This window comes from Aegilops tauschii, chromosome 1, assembly GCF_002575655.3.
Source record: "Aegilops tauschii subsp. strangulata cultivar AL8/78 chromosome 1, Aet v6.0, whole genome shotgun sequence".
In the NCBI taxonomy this organism is placed as follows: Eukaryota; Viridiplantae; Streptophyta; class Magnoliopsida; order Poales; family Poaceae; genus Aegilops; species Aegilops tauschii.
Window position 1 is genome coordinate 119,953,549 of NC_053035.3, and position 20,882 is coordinate 119,974,430.

Consider the following 20,882-nt stretch of genomic DNA (forward strand, 5'->3'; position numbering starts at 1 on the left):
GCTCTCGTCAATTCTCCGACTCCAGCCATCTCTCTTCAGTGGCGAAAATATCGTGGGTTCAAGTACACTCGATTATCTAGCATGTTCAAAAATTTAACACACATAGGGAGTACATTAACAAATTTCAGGGTGTGATAAAAAACTGACCCCACAACTTTCACATGGAATACCCCACAACTTACACATGGATTTTTTTTTTGCAAAAAAAACTTCCAATCTATTCATCTTCAATAATGGTAGTACAACGAACACTAGAAATAATAAAAATTACATCCAAATCCATAGACCACCTAGCGACTACTACAAGCATTGAAGCGAGCCGAAGGCGCGCCGCTGTCAACGCTCCTCCCTCATTGGAGCCCGGCAAACCTTATTGTAGTAGACAGTCCGGAAGTCGTCGTGCTAAGGTTCCATAGAACCAACACACCAGAACAGCAACCGCCGCCGATGAAGAGTGTAGATCAGAAGGATCCAACCTGAGAATACCAGAACATAGACGAACGACGAACAGATCCGAGCAAATCCACTAAAGACAGATCCGTCGGAGACACACCTCCACACGCCCACCGACGATGCTAGACGCATCAACGGAACGGGGACTAAGCAGGGAGACCTTTTATTCCATCTTCAGAAAGCCGCCGCCATCTCGCCGTCCTGAGCGGTACACAAACCCTAACAAAACTCGAAAAAAGATCTAAAAACGGAGACCTCCCACCGGCGAGGGCCAGGATCCACTCCGCCACCATGGCCCTAAGGCCACCAAAGACAGGGTGGACCGGCGCCGGCGCCAGCGGGAGGCAGAGAAACCCTACCTTTTTTTTGGGAGGCGGCGGCTGGCTAGACGGGACTTGATCTGGCTAGCTTACACATGGAATTTCACTGTGTCTCTCTCCCGCAGCCCCTCCCATTTGGAGAAAGCTAGGGGGTAGATGTTTCAAGGCAAACCCAAACAGGGGATGCATCAAATCACGCGAGTAAGGTTCGGAACCACACTTCTCCTTTTTCATGTGATCCTAATATAGGTACACTAGGGGTGTGAAGAGTACAAGGGAATACCACAACTTTAAAGTGGCGGATTATAGAGTGGACGGGAAATTGATGGCATTGAGAGGGCGATGAAAATTGGCAGGAGAGAATGGGTGAGAAAGACATAGAAAATAAATAGAAAGCAATAAATAAAAAATATGCAACGAAGGACATATAAAAGTCGTTTTTGCATTAAGAAATAGGTGAGCAAAAAGATGCAAAGTGAAAGCCGGGTGTCCTATTTTGGGCACTTGACTTCTTTTCCATACACGCCGAGCATCTTGTAAATCACGCGGCATATAGGGCACCCCGTCACGTAGTCGTCAATCACTTCCGTCCATGTGGGAAAAACTTTGCTGAGAGGGAACTCTAAGACGAGTGTTTTCTACACGCTATGCCGAGTGTTTTGTTGGAAGCGGAGGTCCTTTTCCCGATTCTCAGCTTAGTGGCGTATTCTACGCCGAGGTCAACATTTGTGTTGAGCATTGTTCAGGAAATCGTTTACTTGTAGCTGCTCAATTGGCTGACGAGTAAGAGATTAATAGGCTAATCGACAAATTAATCCACTAATCGAAAGATTTATCAGTTTATCGACTACTCAGTGATCCTATGAGTAGGGATTAATCGATAAGTTAACTGGTTAATCGGATGAATTCTTAAAAAGAGGTGTTGAGTAGGGTTTGATACTCGGCGTACACGCATATAAGCCGAGACGAGTACCCGTGAAATGACACTCGGGTTACAGCCGGCTACTATGCAACTTATGATTTTCCTGTAGTGACATTTACAAATAAACAAAAATTCTAGAAACGTTTAAATTTGTTTTTGAAAGATGGAGCATATGGAATTATGTGAGGGGTGAGAGCACCCGATATGCACTTCTCCCACCATGGGGCTAGGACTCATCTCAAGAAAAGCTCTTGGCACTTGAGAGAGAGAGAGAGAGAGAGAGAGAGAGAGAGAGATGTGGAACCAACAGTCGCTCATCATGAACACTCAGCTGTACGTGAACACCCCCATGCATGCAAATGTGCTCACGCCACAATGACATGATCGCGTCCATGCATACATACGTCAGTCAAGTTAGACTCCAACTTTTCGCCAAAAAAAAAGTTAGACTCCAACTAATAAGAAAAACATTAGAACATCGTCCTTCATTTCGTTGGCTGCTGCTATATCAAAGCGAAAAGTAAAACATAAAAAATACAGAAACAAAGATGGCAATACGAGGATTTGAACCCGCGAGCCGCTAGGTATACTGATAATTATATCCCCGTCATGACCACACGGACATCAGTTTAACTACTAATGATAACCGTCGGACCTAAACCCCGCTATGTTTAGTCCCATACCGCCAGTTTTAAGATAGAATTACCAAAATAAATAACGTGGCGCAATCAATGCCATTGGCCCCCCTGGCCAAGCAATTCCAATTAAGTTTTAAGCACTCTCGCTAACAAGGTGATGATGGAGATGAAGGCATTGGTTCGACCCTGACAATACCATTATTGGTCCCGGTTCGTGAGCCCAGGGGGTCGACCGGGCCACGTGGGCCATTGGGTTGGTTCTCGTTGCGGTCAGAGTTTAGTCCCACCTCGCCAATCAAAGGGCGCTCACACCGGTTTATAAGCCCGTTCCTCTCTACCTTGTTGAGCTCGAAATTCATAGAAAAATATCATTTTGAACACACAATAAGTTCAAGAAAATGAAATCCCTGTAACAGATGAGTTTTTGTCCGAAACCCTGATACTTCGAAAGAGATTGTCCATTTTGTTCACGAAGTGCATCCAGCTTTTGCCGTAACCCTCTCAACTTACCATGCCAACTTTCAACCTTTTCAGAGCTCATTTGTAGGGCTTTTCAATTTCAGGGTCATTTATCTCAAAACAATCCGTCATTGCATGAAAAATAACAAATGAAGTCAGAAAGGGTTGAAAATTGATGATGTGGCTTTGAATGGTGCATTTTGAATGGGCCACGGGGGCCATTGGGTTGGTTCTCGTTGCGGTCAGAGTTTAGTCCCACCTCGCCAACCGAAGGGCGCTCACACCGGTTTATAAGCCCGTCCCTCTCTGCCTTGTTGAGCTCGAAATTCATAGAAAAATATCATTTTGAACATAATAAGTTCAAGAAAATGAAATCCCTGTAACAGATGAGTTTTTGTCCGAAACCCTGATACTTCGAAAGAGATTGTCCATCTTGTTCATGAAGTGCATCCAGCTTTTGCCGTAACCCTCTCAACTTACCATGCCAACTTTCAACCTTTTCAGAGCTCATTTGTAGGGCTTTTCAATTTCAGGGTCATTTATCTCAAAACAATCCGTCATTGCATGAAAAATAACAAATGAAGTCAGAAAGGGTTGAAAATTGATGATGTGGCTTTGAATGGTGCATTTTGAACACACAAAAAGTCTGGAGTTCAAATAAGTTCAAGAAAATGAAATCCCTTTGTAACAGATGAGTTTTCTTTCGAAACCCTGATACTTCGAAAGAGATTGTCCATTTTGTTCACGAAGTGCATCCAGCTTTTGCCGGGACCCTCTCAACTTTTTAACACATGCTATGTGGGTGAAATGATGATACCATGCCAACTTTCAACCTTTTCAGAGTTCATTTGTAGGGTTTTTCAATTTCAGGTTCATTTGAAATGTTTTTCAATTTTAGGGTCTTATAGCTCAAAATAATTAGTAAATGCATGAAAAATAACAGATGAAGTCAGAAAGGATTGAAAAATGATGATGTGGCTTTGAATGGTGCATTTTGAACAGACAAAAAGTCAGGAGTTCAAATAAGTTTTAAAAAATGAAATCCCTTTGTAACAGACGAGTTTCCGTATGAAATCCTGATACTTTGAAAGAGATTGTCCGTTTTGTACATGAAGTGCATCCAGTTTTTGCCGTAACCCTCTCAATTTTCTTGCACATGCTATGTGGATGAAATGATGATACCATGCCAACTTTCAACCTTTTCAGAGTTCATTTGAAATGCTTTCCAATTTTAGGGTCTTATAGCTCAAAATAATCAGTAAATGCATGAAAAATGGTGCATGAAAAATGACAAATAAAATAAATAAGTAATTAGAAACAAAATAATATAAACTTTATTAAAATATATAAGTAGAAACAAAATAAAATAAATTTATGAAACTAAAATTAACAAAGTATTTTCTGTTCAAAATATTATAAGAAACCTCTAGTATTATTGAAACTAAAATTACATAAAATTGATGCAACTAAAATTAACGAAGTATTTTCTGTTCAAAAACATTAAAAGCAAAAAGAATTTTCATAAAGAACTTTTTTTCTTAGAAACTTTAATAGCAAAAAGAATTATCATAAAGTAAAATAAATAAGTAATTAGAAACAAAATAAAATAAAATAAATAAGTTTTTTGTTGTAAGTAGAAACAAAACAAAATAAATAAAGCAAAAAAAAGGCAAAAAAAATATGCCACCTACTGGGCCACCACGGCCTGAATACGGCTAGAAACCCATCCATGGGCCAGGATTCAGGCCCGTAGAAGGCCCAGTAGGCCCATCAGGCATAGCAGTAACAATTAGGCCCGTAAGCCTGCAATGGAGAGGAGCTCGAGAGGGGTGCGGCAGTGGGGCTTATAAACTCCCACCACCACCCCGCTGTGCAAGGCCTTTGGTCCCGGTTGGTGGCACCAACCGGGACTAAAGGGGTTCTTTGGTTCCGGTTCGTGGCACCAACCGGAACCAATGCCCCCCTTTAGTCCCGGTTGGTGGCACCAACCGGGACTAAAGGTCGCATTCGTCCCGGTTGCTGTCACGAACCGGGACCAATGCTTCGTCTATATAACTACCACTTGTGAAATTTTTCATTCAGTTCATCTTCCCCGCCCCGACGACGCCGCCAGGCTGCCCCTCTGCGCCTCGTCGTCGCCGTCGTCGTCCTGCCTCCGACGCCGTCCCGCGCCGCCCAGACATCGTCGCCGCCCCGCGCCCCCTGCCTCCTCGTCGCCCGTCGCCGCGCCCCTCACCTCCGCCCCCTGCCTCCTCGTCGCCCCTCACCGTCGCCGTCGCCGCCCCCTGCCTCCTCGTCGCCCGTGGCCGCGCCCCTCACCGTCGCCCCCGTGTCCTGCCTCCACGTTGATCGCCGCCCCCTTAGTGAGCTCATATGAATTTTCTTAATTTAGATGTGTAGTTAATTTAGATGTGTAGTTTAGATGTGTAGTTAATTGAGTTGTTGTAATTTGTTTATAAATGAATATGCAAAAGTTAGAATTTTTTTCTGTTCATAGATTTTTTTGTGATATTATTGTTGAATATGCAAATGTTTGTGTGTTCATATATATGCAAAGAATATGTCAATTTTTTCATAGAATTTTTATAAATTTTTTCTGTTGTAATTTTGTTCATAGAATTTTTATCTTGTTCATAGAATTTTTATGATTTTTTTCTGTTGTAATTTTGTTCATAGAATAAGAAGAGAAAGTGTTTAATAGAATTAGTTAGAAAAATAATAGAACTAGTTAAACTAGTTTATTTTTAGTAAGTACTACTTTATTCTATTTATAGTAAGTGCGTAGTAGTTGAACTAGTTGATTTAATAAAACTAGTTTATTTTACTATAGAAGTAGTTTATTTTTAGCAAGAAAATTAATAGAACTAGTTTATTTTTTTAGTTAAAGCAATTATTCCCGCATCGACGTCGACGATGCCAATCCCGCATCCTCGTCGTCGACTCGGCGGAGGAGGCCGGCTTGATCAGAGGGGCCATGTCCGGGACTGGGCTCCGCCGGGCTGGTTTTGGGAGGTGCTACCTTCCGGAGGGCGTAGGTTGGTGAGGAGGCAACCCGTCATTGACCCGATCCTTATTTGGTGGCGGTCGCGTGGGCCAGTGATGGTGCCGAGGCTTCCGGACACCGCGGAGGTGGTACGTCACCGTGTTAGCGAGGAAGACAAGCACGTCCGTCGCTACATGGTTCCGTTGGAGTGCAGGTTCGACAATACCTGGCAGGTTCTTCAGGGATCTCACTGGAGCTATGATCCTGTGATGGTTCCTTCTCTTTGGGTATCCACCGCCCGCGCCGATACCCGTCGGGCGCTACGATTCTAGCTGTACTAGCGATGCTATATGTATGATAGTATTCGAGGTGTATTAGTGATAATATTCGACGATGTACGGACACATGGAGATGATGTAGTTTTGCTTATAATTGAATGCATCCTAATTTGAATACTACTTTATTTTGTGATTTGATTTTGCTTATTGAATGCTCAAATTGGAAAACTACTCCTACTTTGAATGCTAAAATTGGAGAGCACTATGCAAGGCATATGCATATGATTAGTTGATAGCTTATAGGGTTTTTGTTTTCGCAGAAATCTAGGAGCCCCCCTCCATCATCCCCGCCGTCGTCCCCGTCACCGACCCCCTCCGACCTCGAGGTGAGACCAGCCACGAACCGGTTTTAGAAAGATAATTAAACGATATTTCGGGTTGACTTTAAGTCTATTGAGTCTCCACCATATATGAGAGGACGAAGAATCCCGACTGTTTTTGTGGGGCTAGCTTCTCCTTCGTTCCCGTGTGCTAGACAATTTGGTGTAATGCACTCGGGAACGAAAGGAAGGAGCTACCATCACCGACGGTCGCAAATGTCTGAGAGGAATCAGTGAGGGAGAGTTCCACCATATATATATGAGAGGACGAAGAATCCCGACTGTTGTCGTGGGGGTCGCTTCTCCTTCATTCCAGTGTGCTAGACATTTTGGTGTAATGCACTCGGGGATGAAAGGAGGAGCGACCATCACCAACGGTCGAATGTATACACCACGTGAGCTGAGAGTTTTCAAGAAAAGACTCGACAAACCGATAGTCAACCCGTGATGAATAATAATGATCTAACTTAGGTTTTTTAGTACATATATTTAATTGTAGACGTTTAATATTTGAATTATGAACATAGGAAATGTCGTACTCGGACTACGAAAGTCTCCCGTGGGAGTGCGACTAGTGCCATGACGACCGAGGTCTGTGCGACAGGCCTCATCTGGACAAAGATCGGCGCTTCAGTATTAAGCTGGAGGAGACCTTCGATGTTGAAACGGTACGCAACGACGAAAAGTGTTATTTTTTCCGTAATTAAGCACGACTTCAACTATTTCAATGTGTACTTTTCATCTTTTACAATTCGACTAGCTTATCCCATGCCATGCAAGACGCTACGTCTTGGAGAGGATGGGTTTTGAAGACCATGAAAGTATGGAAACAAAGAAAATTCACCTAAGGACCCATCATGATATAGATTTTGAAGTAAATCTGTATAATTCTGAGAGCGTAACCCATTTTGGTTGCAAAAATTGGGAAGCATTTTGCAAGATGTATGGTTTTGATGAGGGTATGCCTGTCACCATGGATCTTGGTGATCCTGACATCGAGCAAGACAAGGTGGACATTTGGGTCCTTGTTGATACGCCTCCAATTCTACCGCTATGTGAGTTTCTCAAACATAGTTATTAGCTAATTTATATTGTTCATTTCAAAATAGTTGACAGCTTATTTTCATTGACAGCTTATTTTGATTGTTCAAACAATGTACGGAACATGGTAGACAGAACCTACTACACCGATGGCTCTGAGTTAACTTATAAGGAGAAAACTCATCTGGTCGGATTTTGTACTGATCTTGAGAATTACAATATCTATTGTAAAACTCCTCCACATTATGGTCAATACGTGCCACTAGTGCACGTGTTGAACTACGGTAACTACTATGGAGATACCCTGGTAAGATTTCTTACTATTACGACATCCGTGCATCTTTTGCATACTTCTAAAACTAGTACATCATTGCTAACTATGAAGTTATTACTATGTTTTTAACAGATAATCCCAAAGGATTGTGTGCCTCATTTGATGTATCAGAATGGTAGCCTTAATGTTTTGAACATACAACCAGGTCATCCTACGAATCTCAACTGTCCATACAGGATTTCTAAAAGAAGTGGAGACATGAAAATCAAAGAATGGAAAAAAATGTATGGACAGTCGCAAGGAGGTTCTTGGAAGCAAAAGGAAGCGAAGCGCAAAATTTGGAGACAGGATGATCTCCATTCTCCATAATGGAGAGTTGAGGTCTATATTATTTTATGCTATTTTACCTTAAAGAGGGTATTTAGGTCCTACCTAATACTGATGATCATGTGCTAAGAACAATTAAGTAGGGTTGGTTCGATGACTATGAGGATGATGATCGTATGACTTGTTATTAATAACGAGTAGAAGCTGTATGATGATGATTAATAGGACTTGTTATTATGATGATGCATGATGCGGGCATGAAGAGTTATTATATATCAGTTATTATATATCTCTGTTAGCTAGCTTACACACCCTAAATTACCCCTAAACCCTCCCCCCTTCAAAAAAAACAAAAACCCCAACCACTGAAATGCTCACGCGTGGATGCCTTTTGGTCCCGGTTGGTGCCCATCTGCCCCGGTTCGTGTAAGAACCGGGACTAAAGGGCTAGGGCATTAGTAACGACCCTTTAGTCCCGGTTCAACAACCGGGACAAAAGGCCCTTACCAACCAGGACAGATGACCCTTTTTTACTAGTGGTGCTTCCCCGACCGGTGATGGAGAAGAAGAGGACGCCAGAAGACGCCGGGGTGCTTCCCCGGCCGGCGACGAAGAAGAGGACGCTGTGGGGATTCTCGCGCCACCTCGACAGCGGGTCCCCGGAGGATGACCGGTGGGATGCACACAAGAGCTCCGGCTCCTCCGCCGGAGAGCACTAGGATGCGCACAAGCTCAGCCATGGCTGCTCCGGGGTGCTTCCTCGGCCGGCGACGGAGAAGCGGTGGGGATTCTCGCGCCACCTCGGCAGCGGATCCCGGGAGGATGGCCGGTGGGGTGCATCCAAGAACTCCGGCTCCTTTGTTGGGACAATCCCCGAACTACCTCGCTCTCACACTCACTCGGACGTAGGTGGAAGAAGAGGAACACAGATATTTCCGGCGCACATACGCCCCGCCGCACGAACGGCGCCTCGGCTGCACGAACAGCCTAATTTTTCATTGAGCACGAACTCTGGCTCGGCACATACCGCAGCCACACCCACACGCAGAACTACTGGAGACTACATCTCTCCTAGCCACTCTCCACTCCGCACAACACCAATACATGGCTTATATAGCCGGACACACACTAGGCATTGGCCTCACGCACGCACGCACACCCATGGATCGCCCGGCCACTAAGCCAACTAACTATGCCATGCACCCACAACCTGCTAGCTACATGCATGGTCAGACTCATGACGTGCGCAACCTCCCTCAACAGTCGAGTCCATCCATCTAGCTTGCAACCAACTGCTCCGGCCGCGCGCACGACGCGGCTGTCTCCAACAGATTGCAACGGCCCTCGTGCATGTAGCTCCTTCACTCAACTACCGTGAGCACGGACTCACGCCGGGACACACACGCCCACGCCCTGCATAGACCGCACCTGGCGCACCCGACGCCGGTCGCCCTCGCTCGGGCATGGCTTATTGCCAACACTCACCCCCTAAGCCATGACCTTGCCATCGCCAGAGTTGTTGCAGCTCCCGTTGTTGTCGTCGTCACGAGTGTGACCCAGCCCACGGACCCGACCTGGCGCAACGACGCCGGTCGCACCGCCACGGACCCGACCTGCCGCACTGACGCCGGTCGCACCGTGCTCCGTCATGACTCCGGCGACACACGCCGAACTCCTTCTCCGCCGGCGACACACGCCTGGCGTGCCTCTGCGCCCCGCACATCCCGTGTGCACCCGACGCGCCCGACGAGCCCGATCGCACCAGTGCGTCCCGCACGTCCCGCGCGCACCCGACGCGCCCGACGAGCCCGACCACACCACACGTCGTGGACTCACCGCACGCCTCTTCCGCGTCCGCCATGGCAGCAGCAGCGCCACGCACCTCCACGGGCCGACACACGGCCCGGAGCTTCACCGCGGAGCCGCCGGTGAACGCCGCCACCGCCGGTACGCCTCCGGCAAGGGGACGGCACCCAAGATGAACCAGCTCATGATACCAAATGTTGGGACAATCCCCGAACTACCTCGCTCTCACACTCACTCGGACGTAGGTGGAAGAAGAGGGACACAGATATTTCCGGCGCACATACGCCCCGCCGCACGAACGGCGCCTCGGCTGCACGAACAGCCTAATTTTTCATTGAGCACGAACTCTGGCTCGGCACATACCGCAGCCACACCCACACGCAGAACTACTGGAGACTACATCTCTCCTAGCCACTCTCCACTCCGCACAACACCAATACATGGCTTATATAGCCGGACACACACTAGGCATTGGCCTCACGCACGCACGCACACCCATGGATCGCCCGGCCACTAAGCCAACTAACTATGCCATGCACCCACAACCTGCTAGCTACATGCATGGTCAGACTCATGACGTGCGCAACCTCCCTCAACAGTCGAGTCCATCCATCTAGCTTGCAACCAACTGCTCCGGCCGCGCGCACGACGCGGCTGTTTCCAACAGATTGCAACGGCCCTTGTGCATGTAGCTCCTTCACTCAACTAGCGTGAGCACGGACTCACGCCGGGACACACACGCCCACGCCCTGCATAGACCGCACCTGGCGCACCCCACGCCAGTCGCCATCGCTCGGGCATGGCTTATTGCCAACATCCTCCGCCGGAGAGCGCTGGGACGCGCACCAGCACAAGCTCGGTCATGGCTGCTCCGGGGTGCTTCCCCGGCCGGCGACGGAGAGGACGCTGTGGGGATTCTCGCGCCACCTCGGCAGCAGGTCCCCAGAGGATGACCGGTGGGATGCATCCAAGAGCTCCGGCTCCTCCGCCGGAGAGCGCTGGGACGCGCACCAGCACAAGCTCGGCCATGGCTGCTCCGGGGTGCTTCCCTGGCCGGCGACGGAGAGGAGGACGCTGTGGGGATTCTCGCGCCACCTCGGCAGCGGGTCCCCAGAGGATGACCGGTGGGATGCATCCAAGAGCTCCGGCTCCTCCGCCGTTGAGGAGGCTCACGAGCTCGGCCGCTCCGGCTCCTCCGCCGTTGAGGAGGCTCACGAGCTCGGTCGTGGCTGCTCCGGCTCCTCCGCCGCTGACGACGAGAGGAAGAGGATGCCTCAGCTTGAAGACGACGACGGGACGAAGAAGAAGCTGGAGCTGGAAGACGAAGAAGACGATGACGACTGGGGATTCGCTGGGCCCACGTTCATACGGGCACCTGACCCTAGTGAGCTACCATCGCCGATACTGCTGCTGCTTCCCGCCTGTGCGTGCGAGCTGCTGGACTTGCCCACATGTACGTGTGAGCCAGTGCAGCAGAGGCTATATATGGTGAGAAGGTGGGTGTAGTGATGTCCTAGGTTCTAGGGTTAGGGTAGGGTTAGGGATGTCCGACACACATGTGTCTGTCGTGTCGTAGGGTTAGTTAGGGGTTAGGGTTCTAGGTTCTAGGGTAGGGTTTAGGGATGTGTCAGTCGTAGGGTAGGTTCAGGGTTCTAGGTTCTAGGTTTTATTATTATAAGTCGTAGCTTAATAATAAAATTAATTAGTTTTTCAGCTAATGGCTTTTTAATAAAAAAATGATAAAAAAAGTGTCCAAAAACAAGCTATACAAATTGAGTTGTCCTGCGTGACAGTATGACATGGTCAAACGGTGATTGATGATGGTTTCCTCCTAATTGATTTGATTGTGCATTCCCGTTCTAGCTAGTACTAGGTGCGATGCATGTTGTACGCATGTGAAACGAGAGAGATTCAATATACAGTTTGTATTCAGTCATAAGTGTTACACTTATACAACATGCAGCCCACAAGGGTGCGGCCACTACTCATCTAACCCCGACGCTAACTCCCACTAAAACAGCACATGCGATCATGGCGCTAACTAATTAATAGCCTAGGTAGTTACTGAGTGCAACAGGAAGGAGAATGTCATGTGGCAGTTGATGTACAAGGAACCGCCCGCAGTCGCAGCGGCCCCGGCGGAGACGCAAAGTCCGGACCGGAAATCATCAAACATGGCGAAGGGCAGCCCTTTAGTCATAATGTCGGTGAACTGCTGCTTCGTGGGAACATGCAAAACATGCACTTGGCCGAGAGCAACCGTCTTGCGAACAAAGTGAATATCGAGCTCGATATGTTTGGTGCATCGATGATGAACCGGTTTCTACGCGAGGTAGACGGCAGGGACGTTGTCACAGTAGACAATCGTGGGCAACATTGGAGGGGAGCTCATGAAGAAGTTGTCGTAGCCAGAACCCAGCAACACCCCACCACGGCTTTGGCCACAACGCGGTATTCAACATCCGCGCTCGATCGCAGACCGTCGGTTGTCTCTTGGATGACCAAGAGATCAGTGTGCCACCGAGGAAGAGGCAATACCTTAAGTGGAGCAACGTGTGTCGGGGCAACGGGCCCAATCCGCGTATGTGCAGACGATGAGATCCGACGGTGGAGAGGCGGCCATTGTGAGCCCGCAATCAAGAGTTCCGTCAATGTAACGCGAGATACGCTAGGCCAATGCCCAGTGGAGTTGGTGCAGTGCATGCATGTGTAAGAAGACCTGTTGCATGGCATAGGTGATGTCGGGTCGTGTCAGCATCAGGTACTGAAGGGCGCCTGCAATGCTCCAGTAGAAGGACGCGTCAGAGGCAAGAACACCATCGGTAGCGAAGACCTTAGCCTTGGTGTTGACCATGGTTGAGGCCGAATGACAATCAGACATGCCTGCATGTTGGAGCACCTCCTCGGCTTACTGGGCCTAATGAAGAAAATTTTACCTGATGAGAGCGATGAACCTGTATGACAAGGAAGAATTTGAGTGGCCCCAGATCCTTGAAAGCAACGGAGTCATGAAGCGTCGTCGAGGATGCCGTGAGGATGTTGTCATCAACATAATGTAGTAGATACGCGTCACCATGGTCCTGACGTAGTAGGAAGAGACAATCGTGGCGTTGGCAACGTTGGACGGTAGCTCATGAAGAAGTTCCTTATTTGTTCTTGGTGACCCAACATCACCGTGTTCATGCTAATCTATATTGATGACATTGCTCTGGTCAGTTAATCTTCTCTAGTTGTGGACCGCCTCATCCCTCAACTTCATTCTGATTTTGTACTCAAGGAGTTTGGACCTCTGTGCTATTTTTTGGGCATTGAAGTCATCAAATCACATAGGGCAATTTTTCTATCACAACACAATTACATTTCTCATTTGCTCGGTCATGCGAATATGGTGAAGTGTAACACTGCAGCACGCCTAGATCGTCGGTCGACAAAATATCTAAGGCCCTGTTTGTTTCATAAGTCCTAGGACTTTTTTAAGTCCCAACTTATAAGTCCCGAGTCCCTACCTGTTTGTTTACAGGGACTTATCATGGGCTAGAGGTTATTAAATGACATGCTAAAAGACCTAAATCACCACTATAAGTCCCTATAAGTTCTTCCCTGATAGTCTTTTTTGATAAGTCCCAAATCATCACTTTAAGTCCCTATAAGTCCCTCTTGTTTGGTTTAGATGGGATTTATAGGGACTTTTTTAAGTCCCTAAACCAATAAGTCCCTGGAAACAAACACCCTCTAAGACTGCTAGCATCCCTCGTTCGGTTGGGACAATACTAAGTACCATGGTCTACTGGGAGCACTCCAGTATCTCACCTTAACTCAGCCTGACATTGCCTTTGCAGTATATGTCAATTTTTGCATGCTCCCACCATTTAACATTTCAGCGGCCAAGAGGACCATGAGGATGTCGAATGGATTGGCTATCCATTCCTCAATCTCTACCTTGTTGAGTACGTTCTCTGGCATTGACTGGGCAGATGTGGATGGTCTCTCCACCGGAGGGTTCATTGGTTCAAATCGTGTGTCCTGGATTTCCCCGAAGCATGATACAGTTTCTCGGTCTAGCACTAAGTCTTGGTAGAAGGAACTGGCGAATGGAACTGTAGAAACCATTTGGATACAGTCATTCCTCTGTGAGCTTGGGATCTTCCAGTCTAGACCACTGGTCCTACGGGGTAACAATATTGGGCGACGTATCTTTCACAATTCGTGTGTTTCACAAAAGGACAAAACACATTGAAGTTGACTTACACTCTGGTACGAGAACGAGTAGCTGCCACGGCTTTGGATGTAAGGTTTATCTCATCGAAAGAGCAAACCACAGACATCTTCACAATTGGTAAAAGTTCCCTTCTTATCCATACATACCTAGTGTTGGAGCTCCAAGAAGCCACCCCTCACCTAGATGATTCAATGACGACACGGCTAGGACCTACCATCGACTGCGAGGGGTCAAAGCTGTCTGCGGGCGTCTTAGCTCAACCTCAAATGTCGTCAATAATAATCATGAGCTAGATCTCAGGATGGGAATGGGCCGACCCGGCCCTGGCCCTCATGGTCTCAAGGCCAATTTATGAGGCCACGGGTCGACCCATTTTCAAAAAACCAGTGGCCTTGCTGGCCCAATGGGTATCTCGGGTCGGCCCAAATTCTAGTTCTTGTCTTGTATCGCAGGTAATTAGATATGTCAATTTTTACTTAAAAAAATTAGATATGTCAATTAAAAGAAAGGTAATCAGATATGTTGCAGCTACGGGTGCATGCATACGCAAGGCCGCGCGCGCTGTGATCCGCCCGGCCCGGCCGTGTCCGCGCGCACGACGCGGGCCTGCCAGCCGATCCTACATGCATGCACGTTACACATTCAAAGGAATTAGCTAGCTACGCCCGCGGGCACTAACGAACTAACGACTCCACTGCAACAAAACACATGCCCGAGTAACTAGCTGCTAATTCACGCCTCGGAGGTGGGTCGACCCTGCTGACCCATTGGGTCAGTCGGTGCCGGCTCCACTGACCCAACTATGGTTCGAGGCCGATCCATACGGCCCATTGGCCTCGACTTTTCGGGGCGGGTCAGCGACCCGGCGGGCCGACCCGGCCCATTCCCATCCCGAGCTAGATCCACGACACTTGCTCCACGTTCTTCGCTAGAGATCCAGGCCCGACAAAACCAAGCAAAACCCAGAACTCTTGAAGCCCACCCCCCACCCCCACCCCCACCCCCAGCCCCACGACGGCAGAGACAGAAGAGGGAAAAACGTTGGCCACCCAATTGGGCACAACAACGAGCTTCTTGGATGAGCTCCATCTAGAATTCCCTATCTGCCATCATACACCATGGAGGAACACCAAGACGAGGAGAAGGCCATTTCCTAACGCCGCTTGCTGGCACTAGCGAAGCTACATGTAGTGTGACAAATGTCAGCAACCCTGGAGACAACCCAGCCCACGGTGCACGGCCCAAGCGTGCACGCGTGGCCAACAAGCGAGTGTTGGGCCCGGAGTGGGTGACAGCGGCCCAGGCCCGCACGGTGACCACTTAAGCCCCAGCCTTCGGAGGCAGATGCATCCAGTGGATCACGAAGACGGCGGCGGCTACCACTTTCCCTTCTTCCTCCGAACCCTAGTTCCTCCATTCTTGTACTCGAATCAAGCCTGTAATTGAGAGCTAGTGCTGTTAATCCATACTACTGTAGGGGAGATCCTATCATCTGGTATCAGAGACCAAACCCCACCCTCTTCGCGGCGCTCTGGCGCGTCTCGTTGAGACCAGAAGCCTGCATCAAGCCCGAGCGCATCTCGAAGCCATGGATCCGAGCGTCTCTGCGTTCCTCACCAAGCTGGAGGCCAAGATCGAGGCCTCTATGGACGCGCAGACCAAGGCCCAGCAGGCGACATCCGCCAAAATCGACGAGGTCCTCAAGTGGCGGCCCGATCTGGAGCGTCGGGTGGCGGATCTGAGCGATGCGGTGGCGGCGCTGCAACTCGCTCAACCCGCGGCGCCCAAGGAGGGCGAGGAACCACCCTTGGCGCAAGATCCGCAGCAGCAACCGCCTGCGACACACGGCGTCCACTCCGGACTCGTGCTCGGCGCGGCGACCCGTCAACAAGGGCCCGATGGCTACGGCGTCTTCAACATACCACGGGGGCCGTCGGCGGTGTCGTTCCAGACGCCGCCGCCGCTCCCGGCAAGCGGTCAGTCCGATTCTCTCTTGTCTCCATCTATGGTCTCTCCCTTTGCTCATGCGAGCCAGATGCTCGCTGGATTGGGCCAAGCACACCCGTCGATTTCGTTTCCTCAGTTTACGGGCGAGAACCCGAACCTCTGGAAAACCCTGTGCGAACAGTACTTTTCCATGTTCGGTATCCATACAGCGTTTTGGGTTCCGATGGCGGCCCTCAATTTTTCTGGAACTGCGTCAGTTTGGCTGCAGACAATCCAGAAGCGCCTGTCAGAGTTCGATTGGGACGCATTTACGTCCCTGTTGTGCACCCGTTTTGGTCGAGATCGCCACCAAATGCTGATTCGCCAGTTCTATTCCTTGCGACAAACCACTTCAGTAGCTGACTATATTGAGAAATTTGAAATGATCATTAATCACTTGAGTTCATATTCTGACTCTATTCATCCTTACTACTTTCTCACTCGTTTTATGGAGGGCTTGAGGACCGACATCCGAGCTGTGGTGCTAGTCCAGAGGCCACCTGACCTGGACACGGCGTGCTCTTTGGCGCTCTTGCAAGAGGAGGTGTTGGGTGGCACGTTTGGGGCGCTGCCCAGGCCACCCGACGTCGCAACCAAGGCAGCGGTTCCCCTGCCGCTTCCACCACCCCCGAGCCGCCCCGCACCAGCAGCGGGCGCGACTGATCGACGAGGCACGGACGCCGCACGCGCCGAATCCACCAAGCTTAAGGCGCTGCGGGACTATCGCCGCGCCCGCGGCCTGTGTTTCAGGTGCGGCGAAAAGTGGGGGCACGATCACGTCTGTCCCACTTCAGTCCAGCTGCACGTCGTCGAGGAACTCCTGGACGTCTTCGGCATCGACAACACCATTGACATGCAACTACCACCATCTGAAGACACAGTCATGGCAATCTCTCTCTCAGCCGTATCCGGGGGCGTATCAGCCAAAGCATTCCAGTTGCGCGCTTGGATTCAAAGCCGCGAGGTGCTCATGTTGGTGGACTCCGGCAGTACCAACTCATTCATTAATCAAGACCTCGCGGCAAACCTGTCCAGCGCGCGCCCTCTTCCGCGCGCCTGTCGCGTTCGCGTGGCAGACGGAGGCGAACTCCTCTGTTCTGCGGTGGTGTCAGCTTGCGAGTGGTGCACTCAAGGACACGAATTCCGCACAGATCTGAAGGTGCTCGCTTTGGGGACTTACGACACAATCCTCGGCATGGACTGGCTGGAGCACCATAGCCCCATGACGGTGGATTGGCGTGCCAAGTCGCTGGAGTTCCAATCTCCGTTGGGTACTGTCAAACTGCAGGGGCATGACTCTGAATCATCGACTTGTCTGCTCATCAACGCAGTGCAACTCCAAAGTTTGTGCAAAAACAAGGCTGTCAGTCATATTGTGCACCTGTGCCCAATATCTGAAGACCAAACTGAAGGGCAACATATTCCTGAATGTCTGCAACCTATATTGGATGATTTCGTTGATGTCTTTGGAGAACCAGAAGGGCTGCCACCCAAGCGCTCGTGCAATCACAAGATACAGCTGCTGCCAGGAGCTCAACCTTTCAGCATCAGGGTATACAGACACAAGCCGGAACAAAAAGATGAGATCGAGCGACAGGTTGCAGAGCTTTTGAAGTCGGGGGTGATCCAAGCCAGCAACAGCCCGTTCTCATCCCCAGTGATTTTGGTCAAGAAAAAGGACGGCACATGGAGAATGTGTGTCGATTACAGACAACTCAACGCTCTCACATGTGTGGCCAAGTTTCCAGTTCCGATAATCGAGGAGTTATTGGACGAGTTGCAAGGAGCTCAGTGGTTCTCGAAGTTGGACCTGCGAGCAGGATATCATCAGATACGGATCGCTGAAGGAGATGAGTTCAAAACAGCGTTCCAGGCCCATTTCGGACAGTTTGAGTTCAAGGTGTTGTCGTTCGGTCTGGCGGGAGGCCCAGCCACTTTCAATGGAGCAGTTTACACAACTCTGAAACCAGTCAACACGAAGTGTGTGTTGATGTTCTTCGACGATATCCTCATTTTCAGTCACACACTCGATGAACACAAAGAGCATCTTCGGCAGGTTTTGGCACTATTGCGCAGGGATCAATGGAAGGTCAAGCTTAGTAAATGTGCATTCGGTCAACAGCAACTCGTATACCTGGGGCACGTCATCAGTTCCAAAGGAGTGGCTACCGAACCAAGCAAGGTTAAATCAGTGGCAGAGTGGCCAACACCGGTCAACGTCAAAGAAGTCAGGGGGTTTCTCGGCCTTGCAGGTTACTACAGGCGCTTTATCAGGCACTTTGGGATGCTTGCTCGACCCCTGTTCAACTTGCTCAAGAAAGGAGTGCCTTTTGTCTGGACTTCTGTCACAGAACAAGCCTTCCAGACCTTGAAGAACCAGCTGATCACAGCCCCAGTCCTTGCCTTGCCCGATTTCTCGCAGCAGTTCGTGATTGAGACGGATGCCAGTGACAAAGGAGTGGGAGCAGTACTTCAGCAACGTGGTCACCCAATCGCGTTCATGAGCAAGGCTCTCTGCCCAAGGTACCAAGGACTGTCTGCATACGAGAAAGAGTACCTGACAATACTTGTCGCGGTGGATCAATGGAGACCCTACCTACAACACGCTGAATTTCTGATCCTCACCGATCAACGCAGTCTGGTGCACTTGGAGGAGCAGAGGCTGACCACACCATGGCAGCAAAAGGCCTTCACGAAGCTATTGGGGTTGCGATACTGCATCAAATACAAAAAGGGGTCCGACAATTCGGCTGCGGATGCTCTCTCTCGAGTAAGGCCACAAGAAATGCTATCTGCCATCACTTCGTGCCAACCGGCTTGGTTGGATGATGTTGTCAACAGCTACAACGCAAATCCTCACGCACAGAAACTGCTGGAGCAACTCTCTATTCGTCCTGACCCAAAGAAAAGATTCAGTCTGCACCAAGGTGTTCTTCGCTTTCGAGATCGCATTTGGCTTGGGGGATCAACTGCTCTTCAGCAACGCATCATCTCGGCTTTCCACGACAGCGCTCTCGGTGGTCACTCAGGGTTCCCAGTGACGTACAGGCATGTGCGCCGGCTGTTTGCATGGCCCAAGATGAAGACCCACGTCAAGCAATACGTGGCATGCTGTCCTATCTGTCAACAGGCCAAACCGGACCGTGCAGCCGCGCCAGGACTGCTCGCACCCTTGCCAATTCCTTCACAGCCTTGGGAGCTCATAACAATGGACTTTATTGATGGCCTGCCCCAGTCGGGAAAATACAACTGTTTGTGAGTTCTGGTGGATAAGCGGACTCGCTTTGCTCACTTTTTACCACTGGCACACCCCTACACGGCAGCCGCGGTGGCCCAGCTCTACATGTCGCAGATTTACAAGCTTCATGGGTTTCCAGGTGCTATTGTTTGTGACCGTGATCCGGTGTTCACCAGCCACTTTTGGCGAGAGCTGTTTCGGTATGCAGGCACGGAATTGAGGATGAGTACAGCTAATCACCCACAAACGGAGGGGCAAACCGAACGAGTCAACCAATGTCTGGAGACTTTCCTTCGCTGTTTTACTCACGCGTGCCCGCGGCAATGGAGCTTCTGGGTCCCTCTCGCCCAATTCTGGTACAACACTTCTTCGCACTCTGCTATTGGGATGTCACCGTTCAAAGCGTTGTACGGGTACGAGCCGAGGCATTGGGGTCTCACAGCAAAAACAACAGTGTCTGTACCTTCACTTCAATCGTGGCTGGAGGAGCGTCGCGTCATGCAAGACCTCGTCCAACAACATCTCAACAGAGCTCGGCAGTGCATGAAACACCAAGCAGATAAGAAGCGTTCGGTTCGGATGTTTCAAGTGGGTGATCAGGTATACTTGAAGCTGCAACCTTATATTCAGACATCTGTTGCCCCACGTGCCAATCACAAGCTGTCGTTCAAGTTTTACGGGCCGTTTCCTATCATCCGCAAGATCAACGACGTGGCTTATGAACTCCAGCTGCCAGCTTCTTCGATGGTTCACCCCGTGTTCCATGTATCGCAACTTCGCCAAGCTCTTCTTCCAGGTACTGTGGTTAATCCTGTGCTTCCAGTTTGCACTGACGATTTGGCGGTGCCTGTGGAGATCATTCAAACACGATGGCGCAAGAGAAGAGGAGAAGTGGTCGAGCAAGTGCAGGTCCGCTGGTCCAATCCATCAACCATGGGTGCACCTGGGAAGATAAAGAAGCACTTCATGCTCGATTTCCGCTGGCGGCGGCTTGGGGGCAAGCCGCTGGTCAAGGAGGGGAGGATGTCAGCAACCCTGGAGACGACCCAGCCCACGGTGCACGGCCCAAGCGTGCACGCGTGGCCAACAAGCGAGTGTTGGGCCCGGAGTGGGTGACAGCAGCCCAGGCCCGCACGGTGACCACTTAAGCCCCAGCCTTCGGAGGCAGATGCATCCAGTGGATCATGAAGACGGCGGCGGCTACCACTTTCCCTTCTTCCTCCGAACCCTAGTTCCTCCATTCTTGTACTCGAATCAAGCCTGTAATTGAGAGCTAGTGTTGTTAATCCATACTACTGTAAGGGAGATCCTATCACAAAATGTCCAAGGATATTCTTTTTGGAGGTGCTTTATTAGAAAAGGTATAATCTTTGCACACCCCCCCTCTCAAAAATTGTTGTACGAGCTCCTAAGCCATCTCCACACATTGACGAACCGGGCTTCCTAACCCATCTCCGCACAGGTCTGCAAGGTCGCAAGACGTGAGGGAGAGAGGACTCATGAGCTCCCAAGCGACTATCAAGAGGGATAAGCGCAGTTGCATAGCCAAGATCAATGA

General features: G+C 49.7%; 1 protein-coding gene across 1 annotated transcript; it reads left to right on the plus strand.

The window, feature by feature from the left end:
- Positions 1–15,688: 15,688 nt before the first annotated feature.
- On the plus strand, positions 15,689–19,345 carry LOC109771878 (uncharacterized). Its single transcript, XM_020330570.1, has one exon. The coding sequence runs from the start codon at positions 15,689–15,691 to the stop codon at positions 19,343–19,345; it is 3,657 nt and encodes a 1,218-aa protein (XP_020186159.1).
- Positions 19,346–20,882: the final 1,537 nt, after the last annotated feature.

Excerpts from the sequence above, each read along its gene's own strand:
- LOC109771878 (XM_020330570.1), top strand. The coding sequence starts at position 15,689 with ATGGATCCGAGCGTCTCTGCGTTCCTCACCAAGCTGGAGGCCAAGATC.